General features: G+C 31.8%; 2 protein-coding genes across 2 annotated transcripts; one reads left to right on the top strand and one right to left on the bottom strand.

Annotated features, from left to right (window-relative positions):
• Positions 1 to 4,437: 4,437 nt before the first annotated feature.
• On the bottom strand, positions 4,438 to 7,840 carry LOC135950817 (papilin-like; the record flags this gene model as incomplete). The annotated part of the gene is made up of 3 exons (XM_065500344.1): positions 6,457 to 7,840; positions 4,884 to 5,357; positions 4,438 to 4,637 (listed from the first exon to the last, which is right to left on the bottom strand). Coding segments are annotated over exons 1-3 (1,995 nt in total), but the record flags the coding sequence as incomplete, so codon positions are not given.
• A 370-nt stretch (positions 7,841 to 8,210) lies between these two features.
• Positions 8,211 to 11,582, top strand: LOC135950816 (clumping factor A-like; the record flags this gene model as incomplete). The annotated part of the gene is made up of 2 exons (XM_065500343.1): positions 8,211 to 8,471; positions 10,659 to 11,582. Coding segments are annotated over exons 1-2 (1,185 nt in total), but the record flags the coding sequence as incomplete, so codon positions are not given.
• Between the last annotated feature and the right edge of the window lie 6,810 nt (positions 11,583 to 18,392).

Genomic DNA, 18,392 nt, shown 5'->3' with positions numbered 1-18,392 from the left:
GATGTTCCTATTCTGTTGGCATTTATAGACCATAGAACCATATTTCGGGAAGATATTTGTATGGGGGCCAGGAGAAATCATGGACCGATTCTTATAATTTTCACCAGAGTTACTCATTTTATCATAAAAGTAACGAGTGCAAAATTTTATGATATTAGTTGCAATATATTTACAAAAAATGTCCAAAAATATATGAAAATTATCAATTTTTTTTGAGGTTGTCCCACATTTTAATTCATAACTTTGGTTCCACTGTACCGATTTTGCTGATTTTCAATACCAAACTGCTTAGGATAATAGTAAACATTTTTCTTGCAACTCTACTAAGTTTGTTTGCGTATTTTGGACGTGAGCGTGTTTTACAGAGACGGACATACAGACGGACATGGCTCAATCGACTTAGAATTTCATAAGGATCAATAATATATATACTTTGTTGGGTCTCAGATGAACATTTCTGAATATTACACACGGAATGACAAACTTATATATACCCTCATTCACCACTTATGGTGGGGGAGGGTATAAAAAATGTTGAAAATTTAATTGAGTTTTGTTAACAAATAAAGATTTTATTTTAAGAAAAATATCATTCAACAAAGAAATAAATATTTGTAATACTATCGTGTAAACAATAAATGTTTTTTCGAAACGATTTTTTGAAAAACCGAATGATTTCAATAATATTTTGAAAAGTGTTAATACTCAGTATTGCCGTCTATAAATACCTTTAATATTACATATTTATTGAGATTCTGAAACTTAAATTTGTATAAAAATTTGAATAGGATTGCCAATATTAGGAACAATTTGATTCACATTTTTTCCGAGCTATATTTTTATATTTTTAGATAAGTTAATTTTTGGTCTTACAAAAATAATTTACTTTTTCATACTAAAAAATTTGCACACATAAAGTGGTCTGAAACACTTTAATGGCCTGGCGATTTTTTAATAACTTTAAAATTTTTTAACCAATTCTTTTTTTGTCTTTTATATATCATTAGAAATTTTTACGAAAACTAAAATAATATAATTTTTTCCCTTGTAAATGCAATCATGATAGAAAGACAAAATTTCATATTTAACTATAGTTTTATATATATATAAACAAAAAGATGGTATGCGTTCCACAATTACCAAAAAAAATTTTGGAACACCCTAACTCTAATTTTTAGTACATTTTGACATTTTTCTTCAAATTCGAATTCTTTCAATCATTTAATTTTTTGGAAATTCATTAAAATTTTGGTTCTTGTTTAGCAAAATTTGCAGTTTCTAGCAAAATATCTTGTAAAAATTAAATAGTACAAATTAAATAACAATGATGCAGCAAACACACCAAAAAGCAATGGGAGACACAAAGAACAAGCTTAAAAATGATTTGTTGGAAATACCCACTGCCTGTCAATATGGAAATTTGTGTTCAAATGATACACATCGTATACACAATGAAAATATAAACTGGTTGATGGAGCGAAATAATAAATTGCTGATATGGAGTCGTTTAAACTTGAACAATTGTGCTGGTCATCCGAGGCAAATGATGCTTTCCCAGGATAAGGATTATGAAATAGAAATTCCTGGACGTTTGCTATCGATTTTTGGCAATACTCAGCAGCAAACAAAATTAATTAATAAAATGAAAGATATGGAAAACCACCAGTTAGTTGCCAATGTGTTGGCTTTGTGCTTTGCTTTAAGATATAATTTTCGGCAATGGTCTTCAAACTTAATGGACGAAATTACCGCAAAATCTATTGAACTATATCCAGAGTTATTGAAAAAACTGAACATTACGGACAAGGAAATGAATATCTATAATTTGAATCAATTATATCAATTCGATGATGTCAATTATAAAGTACAACTGCAACAAGTAGCCACTGGTTACTTGTATATTCGTTATGGCTTGAATGAATTCAATTTGGCCCGAGCTTTAACCTGGTTCTTTCGTCACTATCAATTTGGTCTAATACAATGCAATAATCGTACTTTAGCTTTTGGTTTTACCCTCGACTCTGATTATGGTTTCTTTATGTATGATTGCCAAAGTCGTGGTTACCCCTTGTTACAAGATCAACAAGCGAACTCTTATATTTTGAGAACACATCATTTACAGATTCTACTTTACTGTTTGATAATGACCCTAAATGTTTCTATGGAAATGATCAAGTTTTTTATATATAATGCTGATATAAGGTTATTGAATCCCGTGGAGACCAGCACACTTAAAAAGGAAATATATGTGCCCACCATAGTGGGGTTGCCAAAAAAGGAGGTAGAAAAGAAGGTGGACTGTGGAACCATTCACAAAAACGTCAATAATAATCCAAAAAATAAGAACTCCAAATCCGCTAATACGAGTACTTTAAATCTAGCTGCTAAAAATAACTTAAAATCTAGCAAGTCCTTAACACCGAATCTATGCAAAAAATCAAATACAAATAGCAAAACCATAACTTCCAAATCTGAGATCTTAAAAACCCAAAATTCCCACAAACAAATTTCACTGGATCCCAATAAAACATATTACATTATAGCAGTACCAAAGCAATCTAATATCGCTCTTACAAAGTCAGAATCCAAACAATCCTCTTGCTCCAAATATGAAAGCCATGCAAAATATAAAAAGACAACAGCAGAAGCTCTTAAAAATGTCAAAGTAAATATACATCGTATTAATGACCATTCCAATGGGAACTACGATGAAGACATTACGACGGAAACAATTCATCTAAATAAGACAGCAAGCACTGCCACTTTAACACCAGAAGCTGTAGAAAGAAACCAGCGCCACAAATAACTCAAATAATTTAGGCTTAAAAGTATACTTGGTAGATAATAGCAATAACTCTGCTGCCCCAAATGTAGCAAAAAAAATAAATGTTTTGTCAACAAAGTAGAGATCTACTAAAATAAAGAAATGTTTTCCGAAAAAGTCCATTAAAGTAATCTTAGAACTGAACTAAAACTGAACTAGATCCTAAACCGAACTAGAATCTGAAAACGAATCTGGAATCTGAAAATGAATCTTAACTAGAATCTGAATTAAACCTAGAACTGAACTAGAATCTGAACTAGGATCTGAACTAGAATCTGAAATGAATTAGAACTAGAATCTGAACTGAATTAGAACTTCAACTAGAGACTGAACTAGAATCTGAACCAAAACTGAAGCAGAATCTGAACTATAATTTGAACTATAATCTGAACTAGAATCTGAAGTAGAATCTGAACTAGAATCTGAACAAGAATCTGAACTAGAATCTGAACTAGAATCTGAACTAGAATCTGAACTAGAATCTGCCCTAGAATCTGCCCTAGAATTTGAACTAGAATCTGAACTAGTATCTGAACTAGAATCTAAACTAGAATCGGAATTAGAATCTGAACCATAATCTGAACTAGAATCTGAACTAGAATCTGAACCAGAATCTGAACTAGAATCTGAACTAGAATCTAAACTAGAATCGGAATTAGAATCTGAACCATTATCTGAACTAGAATCTGAACCAAAATCTGAACTAGATTCTGAATTAGAATATGAAGTAGAATCTGAACTAGAATCTGCACTGGACTCTGAACTAGAATCTGAACTAGAATCCGAACTAGAATCTGAACTAGAATCTGAACTAGAATCTGCCCTAGAATTTGAACTAGAATCTGAGCTAGAATCTGAGCTAGAATCTGAACTATAATCTAAACTAGAATCGGAATTAGAATCTAAACTAGAATCGGAATTAGAATCTGAACCATAATCTGAACTAGAATCTGAACTAGAATCTGAAATAGAATCTGAACTAGAATCTGAACTATAATCTGAACTAGAATCTGAACTAGAATCTGAACTAGAATCTGAACTAGAATCTGAAATAGAATCTGAACTAGAATCTGAACTATAATCTGAACTAGAATCTGAACTAGAATCTGAACTAGAATCTGAGCTATAATCTGCCCTAGAATTTGAACTAGAATCTGAACTAGAATCTAAACTAGAATCGGAATTAGAATCTGAACTATAATCTGAACTAGAATCTGAACTAGAATCTGAACTAGAATCTGAACTAGAATCTGCACTGGACTCTGAACTGGAATCTGAACTAGAATATGAATAGAATCTGAACTAGAATCTGAACTAGAATCTGAACTAAAATTTGAACTAGAATCTGAACTAGAATCTGAACTATAATCTGAACTAGAATCTGAACTAGAATTTGAACTGGAATCTGAAATAGAATCTGAACTAGAATCTGAACTAGAATCTGAACTAGAATCAGAACTAGAATCGGAACTATAATCTGAACTAGAATATGAACTAGAATCAGAACTAGAATCTGAACTAGAATCTGAACTAAAATTTGAACTAGAATCTGAAATAGAATCTAAACTAGAATCGGAATTAGAATCTGAACCATAATCTGAACTAGAATCTGAACTAGAATCTGAACTGGAATCTGAACTAGAATCTGAACTAGAATCTGAAGTAGAATCTGAACTAGAATCTGAACTAGAATCTGAACTAGAATCTGAACTAGAATCTGAACTAGAATCTGAAGTAGAATCTGAACTAGAATCTGAACTAGAATCAGAACTAGAATCTGAACTAGAATCTGAACTAAAATTTGAACTAGAATCTGAAATAGAATCTAAACTAGAATCGGAATTAGAATCTGAACCATAATCTGAACTAGAATCTGAACTAGAATCTGAACTGGAATCTGAACTAGAATCTGAACTAGAATCTGAACTAGAATCTGAACTAAAATTTGAACTAGAATCTGAAATAGAATCTAAACTAGAATCTGCCCTAGAATTTGAACTAGAATCTGAACTAGAATCTGAACTAGAATCTAAACTAGAATCGGAATTAGAATCTAAACTAGAATCCGAACTAGAATCTGAACTAGATTCTGAACTAGAATCTAAACTAGAATCTGAACTTGAATCGGAACTAGAATCTGAACTAGAATCTGAACTAGAATCAGAACTAGAATCTGAACTAGAATCTAAACTAGAATCGGAATTAGAATCTAAACTAGAATCCGAACTAGAATCTGAACTAGATTCTGAACTAGAATCTGAACTAGAATCTGAAATAGAATCTGAACTAGAATCTGAAATAGAATCTGAACTAGAATCTGAACTAGAATCTGAACTAGAATCTGAACTAGAATCTGAACTAGAATCTAAACTAGAATCGGAATTAGAATCTAAACTAGAATCCGAACTAGAATCTGAACTAGATTCTGAACTAGAATCTGAACTAGAATCTGAACTTGAATCGGAACTAGAATCTGAAATAGAATCTGAACTAGAATCTGAACTAGAATCTGAACTAGAATCTGAACTAGAATCTGAACTAGAATCAGAACTAGAATCGGAACTATAATCTGAACTAGAATCTGAACTATAATCTGAACTATAATCTGAACTAGAATTTGAACTATAATCTGAACTAGAATTTGAACTGGAATCTGAAATAGAATCTGAACTAGAATCTGAACTAGAATCTGAACTAGAATCTGAACTAGAATCAGAACTAGAATCGGAACTATAATCTGAACTAGAATATGAACTAGAATCAGAACTAGAATCTGAACTAGAATCTGAACTAAAATTTGAACTAGAATCTGAAATAGAATCTAAACTAGAATCGGAATTAGAATCTGAACCATAATCTGAACTAGAATCTGAACTAGAATCTGAACTGGAATCTGAACTAGAATCTGAACTAGAATCTGAACTAGAATCTGAAGTAGAATCTGAACTAGAATCTGAACTAGAATCTGAACTAGAATCTGAACTAGAATCTGAACTAGAATCTGAAGTAGAATCTGAACTAGAATCTGAACTAGAATCAGAACTAGAATCGGAACTATAATCTGAACTAGAATATGAACTAGAATCAGAACTAGAATCTGAACTAGAATCTGAACTAAAATTTGAACTAGAATCTGAAATAGAATCTAAACTAGAATCGGAATTAGAATCTGAACCATAATCTGAACTAGAATCTGAACTAGAATCTGAACTGGAGTCTGAACTAGAATCTGAACTAGAATCTGAACTAGTATCTGAAGTAGAATCTGAACTAGAATCTGAACTAGAATCTGAACTAGAATCTGCCCTAGAATTTGAACTAGAATCTGAACTAGAATCTGAACTAGAATCTAAACTAGAATCGGAATTAGAATCTAAACTAGAATCCGAACTAGAATCTGAACTAGATTCTGAACTAGAATCGGAACTAGAATCTGAACTTGAATCGGAACTAGAATCTGAACTAGAATCTGAACTAGGATCTGAACTAGAACCTGAACTAGAATCTAAACCAGAACTGAAATGGGAGTTAAATTTTGGATTTTAAATTGAAAATTGAACATTTGGTAAGTCATATGTATTTATTTGTAAATCCATTGGATTTTTACAGAAATTTGTTCAACATTAACTAACTTCTACTTAAGTTTAAACACGTCTTAGGACCCAACACCAAAATATCTAACAAATTATGCATAAAGTCTTTATCCAAACGCTGAGACTCCTCAGCCGTTGTTAGATTTACCATAGTTTCTGAGCAAATCATTCTAACAAAATCCTTTTGGATTTTAAGATCTTCCTCACTTTTGCGATCGACATCCACAAGAGGTTTAATTAGACTATTTTCTACTTGCTCCTTAGTGATATTGTGAATTTTGCGGCGATATTTTGGTTTGTTTGACTTTTCATCATCGGGTTTTTGATGAAGACTTTTGCATATTGGAATCTTTTCGTATGAATTTGTTTTAGAAGATGGCGATTTAAGTGACATAGCCGAGGGTGTTTTCCAAAATTCTTTAGGTAGAATGCGTTTGCATTTCAAATGGCTGCGCTTGCAAGGGTCACGTTCTATTTTGGGCAGTTTTGTTTCAACTACAGTGATTTCAACATGGTGCAGACAAAATGAGGCATGCATATAAGTTACATTTAGACTAACAATCAGACAATATAGTAAAACTTGCAAGTGATTCGTTCTTAGCATGTAAGTAGCTGAGACATCTTTTGGAAATAAAGGTTGATGCATGCTTTGGGCATCATACATAAAATAGCCACCATTAGGACCGTCTATAAACCCAATTCCCAAGATGCGTTTATTGCACTCCAATAGGCCAAATTGATAATGGGTGAAAAACTGAATCAAAGCATAGGCCAAATTAGGCTGACATTTCAGGGGTATGCTGTATAGAAGTCCTTGTTGAACAGTTTTAATATAAAGTCTAAATGGTATGCCTTCCAAACAACAGTAGGTGTCTAGATTTTCAAGCTGAAATTCTTTATTGCTGCAGCAAGATTTCATTAAACTTTTCTGGTAGAATTGACGGCCATTCTTCAAAATACAATCCATTAGTCGGGAGTTCCATATATTTAAACGTATCACACGAGCTGCACATAATGCCAGTACCGTGGTAGCCATATATGATTTATGTGTAGATTTTGAATGGCCCTCAATGTTGTTATGTTTACATTTATGGCTCCAGAGAGACCACAAACGTCCCTGGATTTCAATATCATAATTTTTGGTAATAGACATGGGCAATTTACGTTTAAAACCACAGGTATTGATTTCATTCAAACGACTCCAGATGGGTAAGTTATCCTTAAGATCTAGCAGCCACTCGATACTCTCCGATCGTATGCAGCCAGTAGGATTAAGCTGACATTCCTGACATGGCAAAGGTACCATGGACATCTTCAGAAATGAGTTATTACAATCGTCTTTGTAATGTGGTTTAGACATTTTTACTAAGAATTTTCTTTTTTTTTATTTTAATTTTTATATTTTATAATAAAGTTTATTTACCAAAATGTCAACAAAAAAGTGAAACTAGGCTGCCCTCTATATGTGAGGCTACTGACGTTTTTACATAACTGTCGCGACTCAAGTTTATTTAACTATAAATAAATAAAAAACATCTACAAAAACATCATTTTTCAATCCATCAAGTCTTTTTTTATTAGAAACAGAACTGCATAGCTGCACAACTGTTTTTAAACAAATTGTAGCACAGAAAGTGTGTCATATTTATATATTTGCAATGTTTATTTTCTTAATTAAACACCTGAAAAAAAACCTACAGCAAATCATTATAAAGCCCGTATTTAAACCACATGTTGAGTTTGAATTTTTTCATTCCAAGTTTAGTTGTAAAAAGCAAAAGTACTCAGCCCACATGAAGTCTATACAACAAATATTTTTGGCCTTTTTAATTTGTCTGGTCGTTTTATCATCGACAACACACTTTGCCGTAGCTGTTGATGAAGCCAATGAAATTAAATTGCAGGATTTATTGGTGCAACAGCATTTGGAGCTTTGCTCTTACATGGAAAATAATGAATTGGCTCAAGCGATTTGTGGTGCCCTGTGTAATGCAATGAAATACGATGATGGTTACTGCAACCAAAAATCTGAGTGTTTGTGTCGAAATGCCAGTGTGCAGTGAAATGATGTGAGGAAACAATTTAAAGCATATTTAAACATATCCAAAATTCGCCATAGATTCATAAACGAAGTGTTAAATTTTTTAATTTATTTTTTTATTTTGTAAGAGACTTTATTAATTTACAATTTCTTTCTTTGCTCAATAAAATAAACATTTATTACAAACAAAAAGGACTCGGTTTTAGTTATTAACTTGCCACGGAAAAATAAATTACACAATATTTATAAAGCTCAAGTGTATGCAGTTAATCCATTGGAGGCTCAGTATAGTTCCCTATGCTTAAGATACCCATTATTAGAGCAAACCATCTTCCATCAGCCATAGTTCAAGTTCAAATTCTAGTTCTGATTCTAGTTTAGATTCTAGTTCAGATTCTAGTTCAGATTCTAGTTCAGATTCTAGTTAAGATTCTAATTAAGACTCTAGTTCAGATTCCAGTTCAGATTCTAGTTCAGATTCTAGTTCTGATTCTAGTTCTGATTCTAGTTCATATTCTAGTTAAGATTCTAGTTCAGATTACAGTTCCGATTCTAGTTCTGATTCTAGTTCTGATTCTAGTTCATATTCTAGTTCAGATTCTACTTCAGATTCTAGTTCAGATTATAGTTCAGATTCTAGTTCAGATTATAGTTCAGAATCTAGTTCAGATTCTAGTTCAGATTCTAGTTCAGATTATAGTTCAGAATCTAGTTCAGATTCTAGTTCAGATTCTAGTTCAGATTCTAGTTCAGATTCTAGTTCAGATTCTAGTTCTGATTCTAGTTCAGATTCTAGTTCAGATTATAGTTCAGAATCTAGTTCAGATTCTAATTCAGATTCTAGTTAAGATTCTAGTTCAGATTCTAGTTCAGATTCTAGTTCAGATTCTAGTTCAGATTCTAGTTCAGATTCTAGTTCAGATTTTAGTTCTGATTCTAGTTTATATTCTAGTTCAGATTCTAGTTCAGATTCTAGTTCAGACACTAGTTCAGATTCTAGTTCAGATTCTAGTTCAGATTCTAGTTCAGATTCTAGTTCAGATTCTAGTTCTGATTCTAGTTTATATTCTAGTTCAGATTCTAGTTCAGATTCTAGTTCAGACACTAGTTCAGATTCTAGTTCAGACACTAGTTCAGATTCTAGTTCAGTTTCTAGTTCAGATTCTAGTTCAGATTCTAGTTCAGACTCTACTTCAGATTCTAGTTCAGTTTCTAGTTCAGACTCTAGTTCAGATTCTAGTTCAGTTTCTAGTTCAGATTCTAGTTCAGATTCTAGTTCAGATTCTAGTTCAGATTCTACTTCAGATTCTAGTTCAGATTCTAGTGCAGATTCTAATTCAGATTCTAGTTCAGTTTCTAGTTCAGATTCTAGTTCAGACTCTAGTTCAGATTCTAGTTCAGATTCTAGTTTATATTCTAGTTCAGATTCTAGTTCAGACTCTAGTTCAGATTCTAGTTCGGTTTCTAGTTCAGATTGTAGTTCAGATTCTAGTTCAGATTCTAGTTCGGATTCTAGTTCAGATTCTAGTTCAGATTCTAGTTCAGATTCTAATTCAGATTCTAGTTCCGTTTCTAGTTCAGATTCTAGTTCAGATTCTAGTTCAGACTCTAGTTCAGGTTCTAGTTCAGATTCTAGTTCAGACTCTAGTTCAGATTCTAGTTCAGATTCTATTTCGGATTCTAATTCAGATTCTAGTTCAGATTCTAATTCAGATTCAAGTGCAGATTCTAGTTCAGATTCTAGTTCAAATTCAAGTTCAGATTCAAGTTCAGATTCAAGTTCAGATTCTAGTTCAGATTCTAATTCAGATTCTAGTTCAGCATCTAGTTCAGCATCTAGTTCAGATTCTAGTTCAGATTCTAGTTCAGATTCTAGTTCAGATTCTAATTCAGATTCTATTTCAGCATCTAGTTCAGCATCTGGTTCAGATTCTAGTTCTGATTCTAGTTCAGCATCTATTTCAGCATCTAGTTCAGCATCTGGTTCAGATTCTAATTCAGATTCTAGTTCAGCATCTAGTTCAGCATCTAGTTCAGATTCTAGTTCGGATTCTAATTCAGATTCTAGTTCAGATTCTAGTTCAGATTCTAGTTCAGATTCTAGTTCAAATTCTAGTTCAAATTCAAGTTCAGATTCAAGTTCAGATTCAAGTTCAGATTCTAGTTCAGATTCTAGTTCAGATTATAATTCAGATTCTAGTCAGCATCTAGTTCAGATTCTAGTTCAGATTCTAGTTCAGTTTCTAGTTCAGATTCTAGTTCAGCATCTAGTTCAGCATCTAGTTCGGATTCTAGTTCAGATTCTAGTTCAGATTCTAGTTCAGATTCTAGTTCAGATTCTAGTTCAAATTTTAGTTCAAATTCAAGTTCAGATTCAAGTTCAGATTCAAGTTCAGATTCTAGTTCAGATTCTAGTTCAGATTCTAGTTCTGATTCTAGTTCAGCATCTAGTTCAGCATCTAGTTCAGATTCTAGTTCTGATTCTAGTTCAGATTCTAGTTCAGATTCTAATTCAGATTCTAGTTCAGCATCTAGTTCAGCATCTAGTTCAGATTCTAGTTCAGATTCTAGTTCAGATTCTAGTTCAGATTCAAGTTCAGATTCTAGTTCAGATTCTAGTTCAGATTCTAATTCAGATTCTAGTTCAGATTCTAGTTCAGCATCTAGTTCAGATTCTAGTTCAGATTCTAGTTCAGATTCTAGTTCAGATTCCAGTTCAGATTCAAGTTCAGATTCTAGTTCAGATTCTAGTTCAGATTCTAGTTCAAATTCAAGTTCAGATTCTAGTTCAGATTCTAGTTCAGATTCTAGTTCAGATTCTAATTCAGATTCTAGTTCAGCATCTAGTTCAGCATCTAGTTCAGATTCTAGTTCGGATTCTAATTCAGATTCTAGTTCAGATTCTAGTTCAGATTCTAGTTCAGATTCTAGTTCAGATTCTAGTTCAGATTCTAGTTCAAATTCAAGTTCAGATTCAAGTTCAGATTCAAGTTCAGATTCTAGTTCAGATTCTAGTTCAGCATATAGTTCAGCATCTAGTTCAGATTCTAGTTCTGATTCTAGTTCTGATTCTAGTTCAGCATCTAGTTCAGATTCTAGTTCAGATTCTAGTTCAGTTTCTAGTTCAGATTCTAGTTTAGATTCTAGTTCAGACTCTAGTTCAGATTCTAGTTCAGATTCGAATTCAGATTCTAGTTCAGATTCTAGTTCAGATTCTAGTTCAGATTCTAGTTCAGATTCTAGTTCATATTCTAGTTCAGATTCTAGTTTATATTCTAGTTCAGATTCTAGTTCAGATTCTAGTTCAGACTCTAGTTCAGATTCTAGTTCAGATTCTAGTTCAGATTCTTATTAAGATTCTAGTTCAGATTCTAATTCAGGTTCAAGTTCAGTTTCTAGTTCAGATTCTAGTTCAGATTCTAGTTCAGATTCTAGTTCATATTCTAGTTCAGATTCTAGTTCAGATTCTAGTTCAGATTCTAGTTCATTTCTAGTTCAGTTCCAGTAAAATTTTTAATTTAGAATATGGGTTAATTTTATAAACTCTCGTCTTGTATTTCCCTGCCAAGAAAATGTGTATATTAAATCCTTGGAATAATACAAAAAAGTGGTTAAAATTTTGTCATTAACTTGATTTAAATGCGTTTATTTTCCCAGCTATTTTTTCTTGCTGCTGCCTTTCCATCTTAACGCTTTTCTTATACACGTACAGTATGAAACTGCTGAAATATAGCCAGGGTATGACTATGATTTGCTAAATTCTTTTCTTGCTCTCCTTCTTGGCGTCCAACAATTCTTTCTATTCTTTCGTTCTAATATAAATTCCATGCTTTTTTTATACATATTAGTTTTCTGTAACTAAAGCTATGAATACTTTGTAATTAATTTAAGTAACACGGATAACTTTTTGTTTTGTGTGACAAAAAAAAAATTAAGTATACACGAAAAAAAATCTATTAATTTAAAGCGTCACTTGGTTCATTTTTTTTTTCCTCATCATGCTTTCCTCAACATTTAAGTTTTTAAGCATTTTATGGCACAGAAATTACCCACGATTTTCTAGCAGATTTTCGGATTTTTTTCATTGCTGCATTTATTACAGCACGAAAAAAAATCCCTCAAGGTATTCTGTACGAGATGTGTATGTATTCGTAACTTTGTAGACTTTAAGTGTAGGAGGTGAAGATAGAAAGAAATAAAGGGAATCTATAGAATAGGGAAATATGTTGCTATTTTAGTAATTGTAATAATTTTTTAATTTGATAAAATGCTTCAAGCCAAATGACGATAAAAAAAAATTTGCAAATGCTGAGACAACAAGTGAAACATACACTCGGAGAATTTTGGTAGACAAAGGAAAATTAATAAATAAATTAATATACAACATATTTATACGTCGTAACTTCATCAAATAGATATCTATGGTGTTAAATACCCAGCAGATAAATTTACTTAAAAGGTAAGTTGACATTAATTTTTTGTTTTCATATATCTACATCTTGAAATTGCGGGCATAATCGAAATACATACTTTCTGGGTGTATTTTCAAACACTAATAATAATGAGAAATTTTGTAAAGATTTTTGTCTTGCCAATAAAAAAAATAAATAATAAAATTGTTTTTATAATTGTATGTTAAGCATAATAATATCTTATTTTTTACTTGAATGTGTCTAAGTGGATAACTTAGACGTATTTAGTCACGAATTGTTTTCAAGTTGCAATATTTGATTATTAATTTACTTAAAATGGATATATTTTTAGAATTGGTAAGAATTTAGTTACAATTGTAGGTATGTATTTACATAGTCCTATTATAGCTTCAATTGTAGGTCTTTATGTAGTCCAGATATAGGTTTAATAGTAGGTCTTTATACAGTCCAGACTAAGCTTCAATCGTAGGTCTTTATAGTCCAGGCTAAGCTTCAATTATAGGTCTTTATATAGTCCAGACTAAGCTTGAATCGTTGGTCTTTATATAGTCCAGAATAAGCTTTAATCGTGGGTCTTTATATAGTCCAGATTAAGCTTCAATCGTAGGTCTTTATATAGACCAGACTAATCTCCAATCGAAGGTCTTCATATAGTCCAGACTAAGCTTCAATCATTGGTCTTTATATAGTCCAGACTAAGCTTCGGTCGCTGGTCTTTATATAGTCCAGACTAAGCTTCATTCGTTGGTCTTTATATATTCCAGACTAAGCTCCAATGGCAAGTTTTTGTATAGTCCAGACTAAGCTTCAATCGTAGGTCTTTATATAAACCAAACTAAGCTTCAATCGAAGGTCTTCATATAGTCCAGACAAAGCTTCAATCATTGGTCTTTATATAGACCAGACTAACCTTCAATTATTGGTCTTTATATAGTCCAGACTAAGCTTCGGTCGTTGGTCTTTATATAGTCCAGACTAAGCTTGAATCGTAGGTCTTTATATAGTCCAGAATAGGCTTCAATCGTGGGTCTTTATATAGTCCAGACTAATCTTCAATCGTAGGTCTATATATAGTCCAGACTAAGCTTCAATCGTGGGTCTTTATATAGTCCAGACTAAGCTTCAATCGTTGGTCTTTATATAGTCCAGAATAAGCATCAATCGTAACTCTTTATATAGTCCAGACTAAGCTTCAATCATTGGTCTTTATATAGACCAGACTAAGCTTCAATCGTAGGTCTTTATATAAACCAGACTAAGCTTCAATTGAAGGTCTTCATATAGTCCAGACTAAGCTTCAATCGTGGGTCTTTATATAGTCCAGACTAGGCTTCAAGGGCTAGGTGTAAATAAAAAATAGCTAAATCAACAGAAGCTCCTCTATGAGCGATAATAGAAGATAAAGGTGGGCAACAGTTCATCCTGTTCCAGCTCAGACTAAGCATCAATCGTAGGTCTTTATATAGTCCAGACTAAGCTTCAATCGTAGGTCTTTATATAGTCCAGAATAAGCATCAATCGCAACTCTTTATATAGTTCAGAGTAAGCTTCAATGGCAAGTTCATATATAGTCCAGACTAAGCTTCAATCGTAGGTCTTTATATAGTCCAGACTAAGCTTCAATCGAAGGTCTTCTATAGTCCAGAATAAGCATCAATCACAACTCTTTATATAGTTTAGACTAAGCTTCAATGGCAAGTTCATATATAGTCCAGACTAAGCTTCAATCGTAGGTCTTTAGATAGTCCAGACTAAGCTTCAATCGAAGGTCTTCTATAGTCCAGACTAAGCTTCAATCATTGGTCTTTATATAGTCCAGACTAAGCTCGAATCGTAGTTATTTATATATTCCAGAATAAGCTTCAATCGTGGGTCTTTATATAGTCCAGGCTAAGCTTCAATCGTTGGTCTTTATATAGTCCAGACTAAGCTTCATTCGTAGGTTCTCGTATATCCCAGACTAAGCTTCAATCGTAGGTCTTTATATAGTCCAGACTACGCTTCAATCGTAGGTCTCTATATAGTCCAGACTAAGCTTCAATCATTGGTCTCTATATAGACCAGACTAAGCTTCAATCATTGGTCTTTGTATAGACCAGACAAAGCTTCGATCATAGGTCTTTATATAGACCAGACTAAGCTTCAATCATTGGTCTTTATATAGACCAGACTAAGCTTCAATCGTAGGTCTTTATATAGACCAGACTAAGCTTCAATCATTGGACTTTATATAGTCCAGACTAAGCTTCAATCGTGGGTCCAAACTAAGCTTCAATCGTAGGTCTTTATATAGTCCAGACTAAGCTTCAATCGTTGGTCTTTATATATTCCAGACTAAGCTTCAATCGTAGGTCTTTAGATAGTCCAGACTAAGCTTCAATCGTGGGTCTTTATATAGTCCAGACTAAGCTTCAATCGTTGGTCTTTATATAGTAAAGACTAAGCTTCGATCGTAGATCTTTATATAATCTTAGTTTACCCTTTACCATAGCTCCTTATATAGCCTAAGTTAAGCTTCGATTGTTGGGCTTTGGGGTCACTCCCTTGATATACCATACATTTGTTAAGTACACTCTGGTATTCTAGTTTCATGGCCCATAATGTTAAATGAAGGGTTGTAAGATTCTTTATAGCCCAATATTGCACTTACATTTATTTTTACCTTAATTTTCTATTTCTTATTAATTAAGACTTTTTTTTCTTAGCTTCCCTGACTTTAAATTAAAAATATATTTCATAAATAGTTTTGCTTTGTTTACTTGTAACTCCAACAATTTGTTTAAATTTATATTTACGTTAGGAAAAAAAAATAACAAAGAATAATATAAGAAAACACAAGATGAAATTATTTCAAGCTTATAAAAATTTATTGTCATTATGGTTGGCTTAACAATTTTGCATAATATGGAAGAATGTTACATTTCCAGACTACTCTGGTACTATACTTTGTCAGTAGTTTGGCAAGAGAGTCAGTGTAGTTGATTTTAAATGCCAGCATAATTTGTTAGGGTCTAAAAAGGTCGTCCGGTGAATAAATAAAGGTATGAAGGTTGAGTTTTATCGGAGTGCGTCTAAGGATAGTAATAGTGTAAGAATAATAATGAAAGGTGGTTTAAAAAGAGGTGTTATTTTCAGAAAATTAACTTAATAAAACCTGGTATATTAAGACATTAAGTGTTGCACTAAAATGTTGTTACTATCAGACAAAATTTGAACCTTAATCTATTTTTTAAACACCCTTTAAACTGTAGAGATATCTCAATACCTCTTCTGTTTTTTTTTTTAAATAATGAGGCTTTTTTTTGGTGTTGCCTTCGTTTTTTATATTAAACGTTTTAATGCGTACATTTAATTACATTAAGTTGTAATTATGTATTTTTCTGCCACTGCTACCTCTAAAATGTCATCCTTTTTTTTAACTGCTTGTACCTGGGAATGTGTACATTCAGTCTTTACTTTCCGGCTTATGGTTGATGAAAAAACATACCTTTGGCTTTAGCTGCTCCACACAGTAACAGCCAATGAATGCGTCTATAGAAAACAATAACAATTCAGTAAAAATAAAAGCAGATTTTTCTTCAGTACAATGACTTGGCTATAATAAACCAAAAGAAAAAAAGATGAAAACATATAGTAGGAAGCTAACGTTATTATTTAATTTTCTCATCATACCTAAATTTTTACCACCATTATAATTTGACACACCAACAAAGGAATATTTAAATAAAAATCCCGGCAGTTAAGCAGGTAGTCAATGTATTCCACTGGTTGATTCCAATTTATATAGAAGAAAAAAGTCAATTGGTTACTTTATACATCACAAGTAATCTAGCGGGAAGTTAATTGTCACTTAAGTGTCTCTTAGTAATCTAGAGTGTAGTCACTCCAAACGTTTATTTTGTGCTTTGTTCGGTTGATATCTTTTCGGTTGATATAATTCTCATATAGTTTATATTATTATTTCTTAAGTATACCGACATTACATGTAAACTAGCGCAAAGTCAATTGTCACTTTAGTGTCTATAGGTAACCTAGAGTGTAGTCACTTTAAAGGTTTATTTTGTACCGCACTTTAGAAAGTAGTTATTTTATTCAACAGAAGTAATCTATTGGAGAGATGACGGAGGAAGTTTTGTTTATACGCAGTCGGTTATTGGACTGCCTATATCTGACTATTTGAAGTCAATTACCATCCGCAAATTTTCAAGAAACCAGTTAGGTAGCTAGTATGGTAAGTGAATCTATGTAACTATTCAAGTAGCTAGTTGTCCTTCCAAAATGATAAATAAAATCAATAGTTCAGGACAGTCTCCTAGAACTGCTGGGATCTTTACACAAAATGTTTGTGTATATATGAGCTAATTAACGTTAATTTTATTTGTCTGTTCTACGAAAGCACGTCAAAAATATTCATATTTATTCCAGAATTTTACTCTAATGTGGCACCCTAAAGGGTTTTACTTCATGTTTTTGTTGCTACTGTTATTGTGGTTGTTGCTATTGTTTAATTTTTCCTTATTGTTAAGCGCATTATTAAAAATTATGTTTTATAAATGTAATTTGTTATACTTTAATTTAACAAAATGCTAAAAACAATGATGTGATTTGAAAAGAAAATGTTATAAAATGTAGTGTATGGCCAGAAATGTTTAATAGATATCGTATTTCAAACATTTTACTTTCATTTATTAGTTTCCATTTGATTTGGTCATATGGCACAGTGGTTAATTTTGTAAAATTCAGAATTACAAAATTTAAATTTATTTTGGTTTTCGTAAATGCTTTACTCCAATAACCAATGACTTTTACATATCGAAAAATTCAAACTGCATCGAATTTTAATAAAAATAATAAAAACTTTAAAGCCTACACAATTGTCATGCACAGTGGGAAGAATCAAAATACATTGGAAATAAATTTGACACTACTATTTGGCTGTAGTTGTTCTTTATATGAAGAAATTTTTAACCTAATCTTGGTTCTTGTTATTAAGAAATTTTTAACCTAATCGTGGTTCTTTCTATTAAGAAATTTTTAACCTAATCGTGGTTCTTTCTATTAAGAATTTTTTAACCTAATCGTGGTTCTTTCTATTAAGAAATTTTTAACCTAATCGTGGTTCTTTCTATTAAGAAATTTTTAACCTAATCGTGGTTCTTTCTATTAAGAAATATTTAACCTAATCGTGGTTCTTTTATTAAGAAATTTTTAACCTAATCGTGGTTCTTTCTATTAAGAAATATTTAACCTAATCGTGGTTCTTTTATTAAGAAATTTTTAACCTAATCTTGGTTCTTTCTATTAAGAATTTTTAACCTAATCGTGGTTCTTTCTATTAAGAAATTTTTAACCTAATCGTGGTTCTTTCTATTAAGAAATATTTAACATAATCTAATTCTAATCCTAATTCTTCTTTATATTAACTAACCTAATTCTTCTTTATATTAAGAAATTTTTAACTTAATCGTGGTCTTTTTTAAAAAGAAATTTTTAATCTTATT

This window comes from Calliphora vicina, chromosome 2 (assembly GCF_958450345.1).
Source record: "Calliphora vicina chromosome 2, idCalVici1.1, whole genome shotgun sequence".
NCBI lineage: Eukaryota > Metazoa > Arthropoda > Insecta > Diptera > Calliphoridae > Calliphora > Calliphora vicina.
Note: the sequence above shows the minus strand (reverse complement) of the source record. Positions and strands in the feature narration are given on the sequence as shown.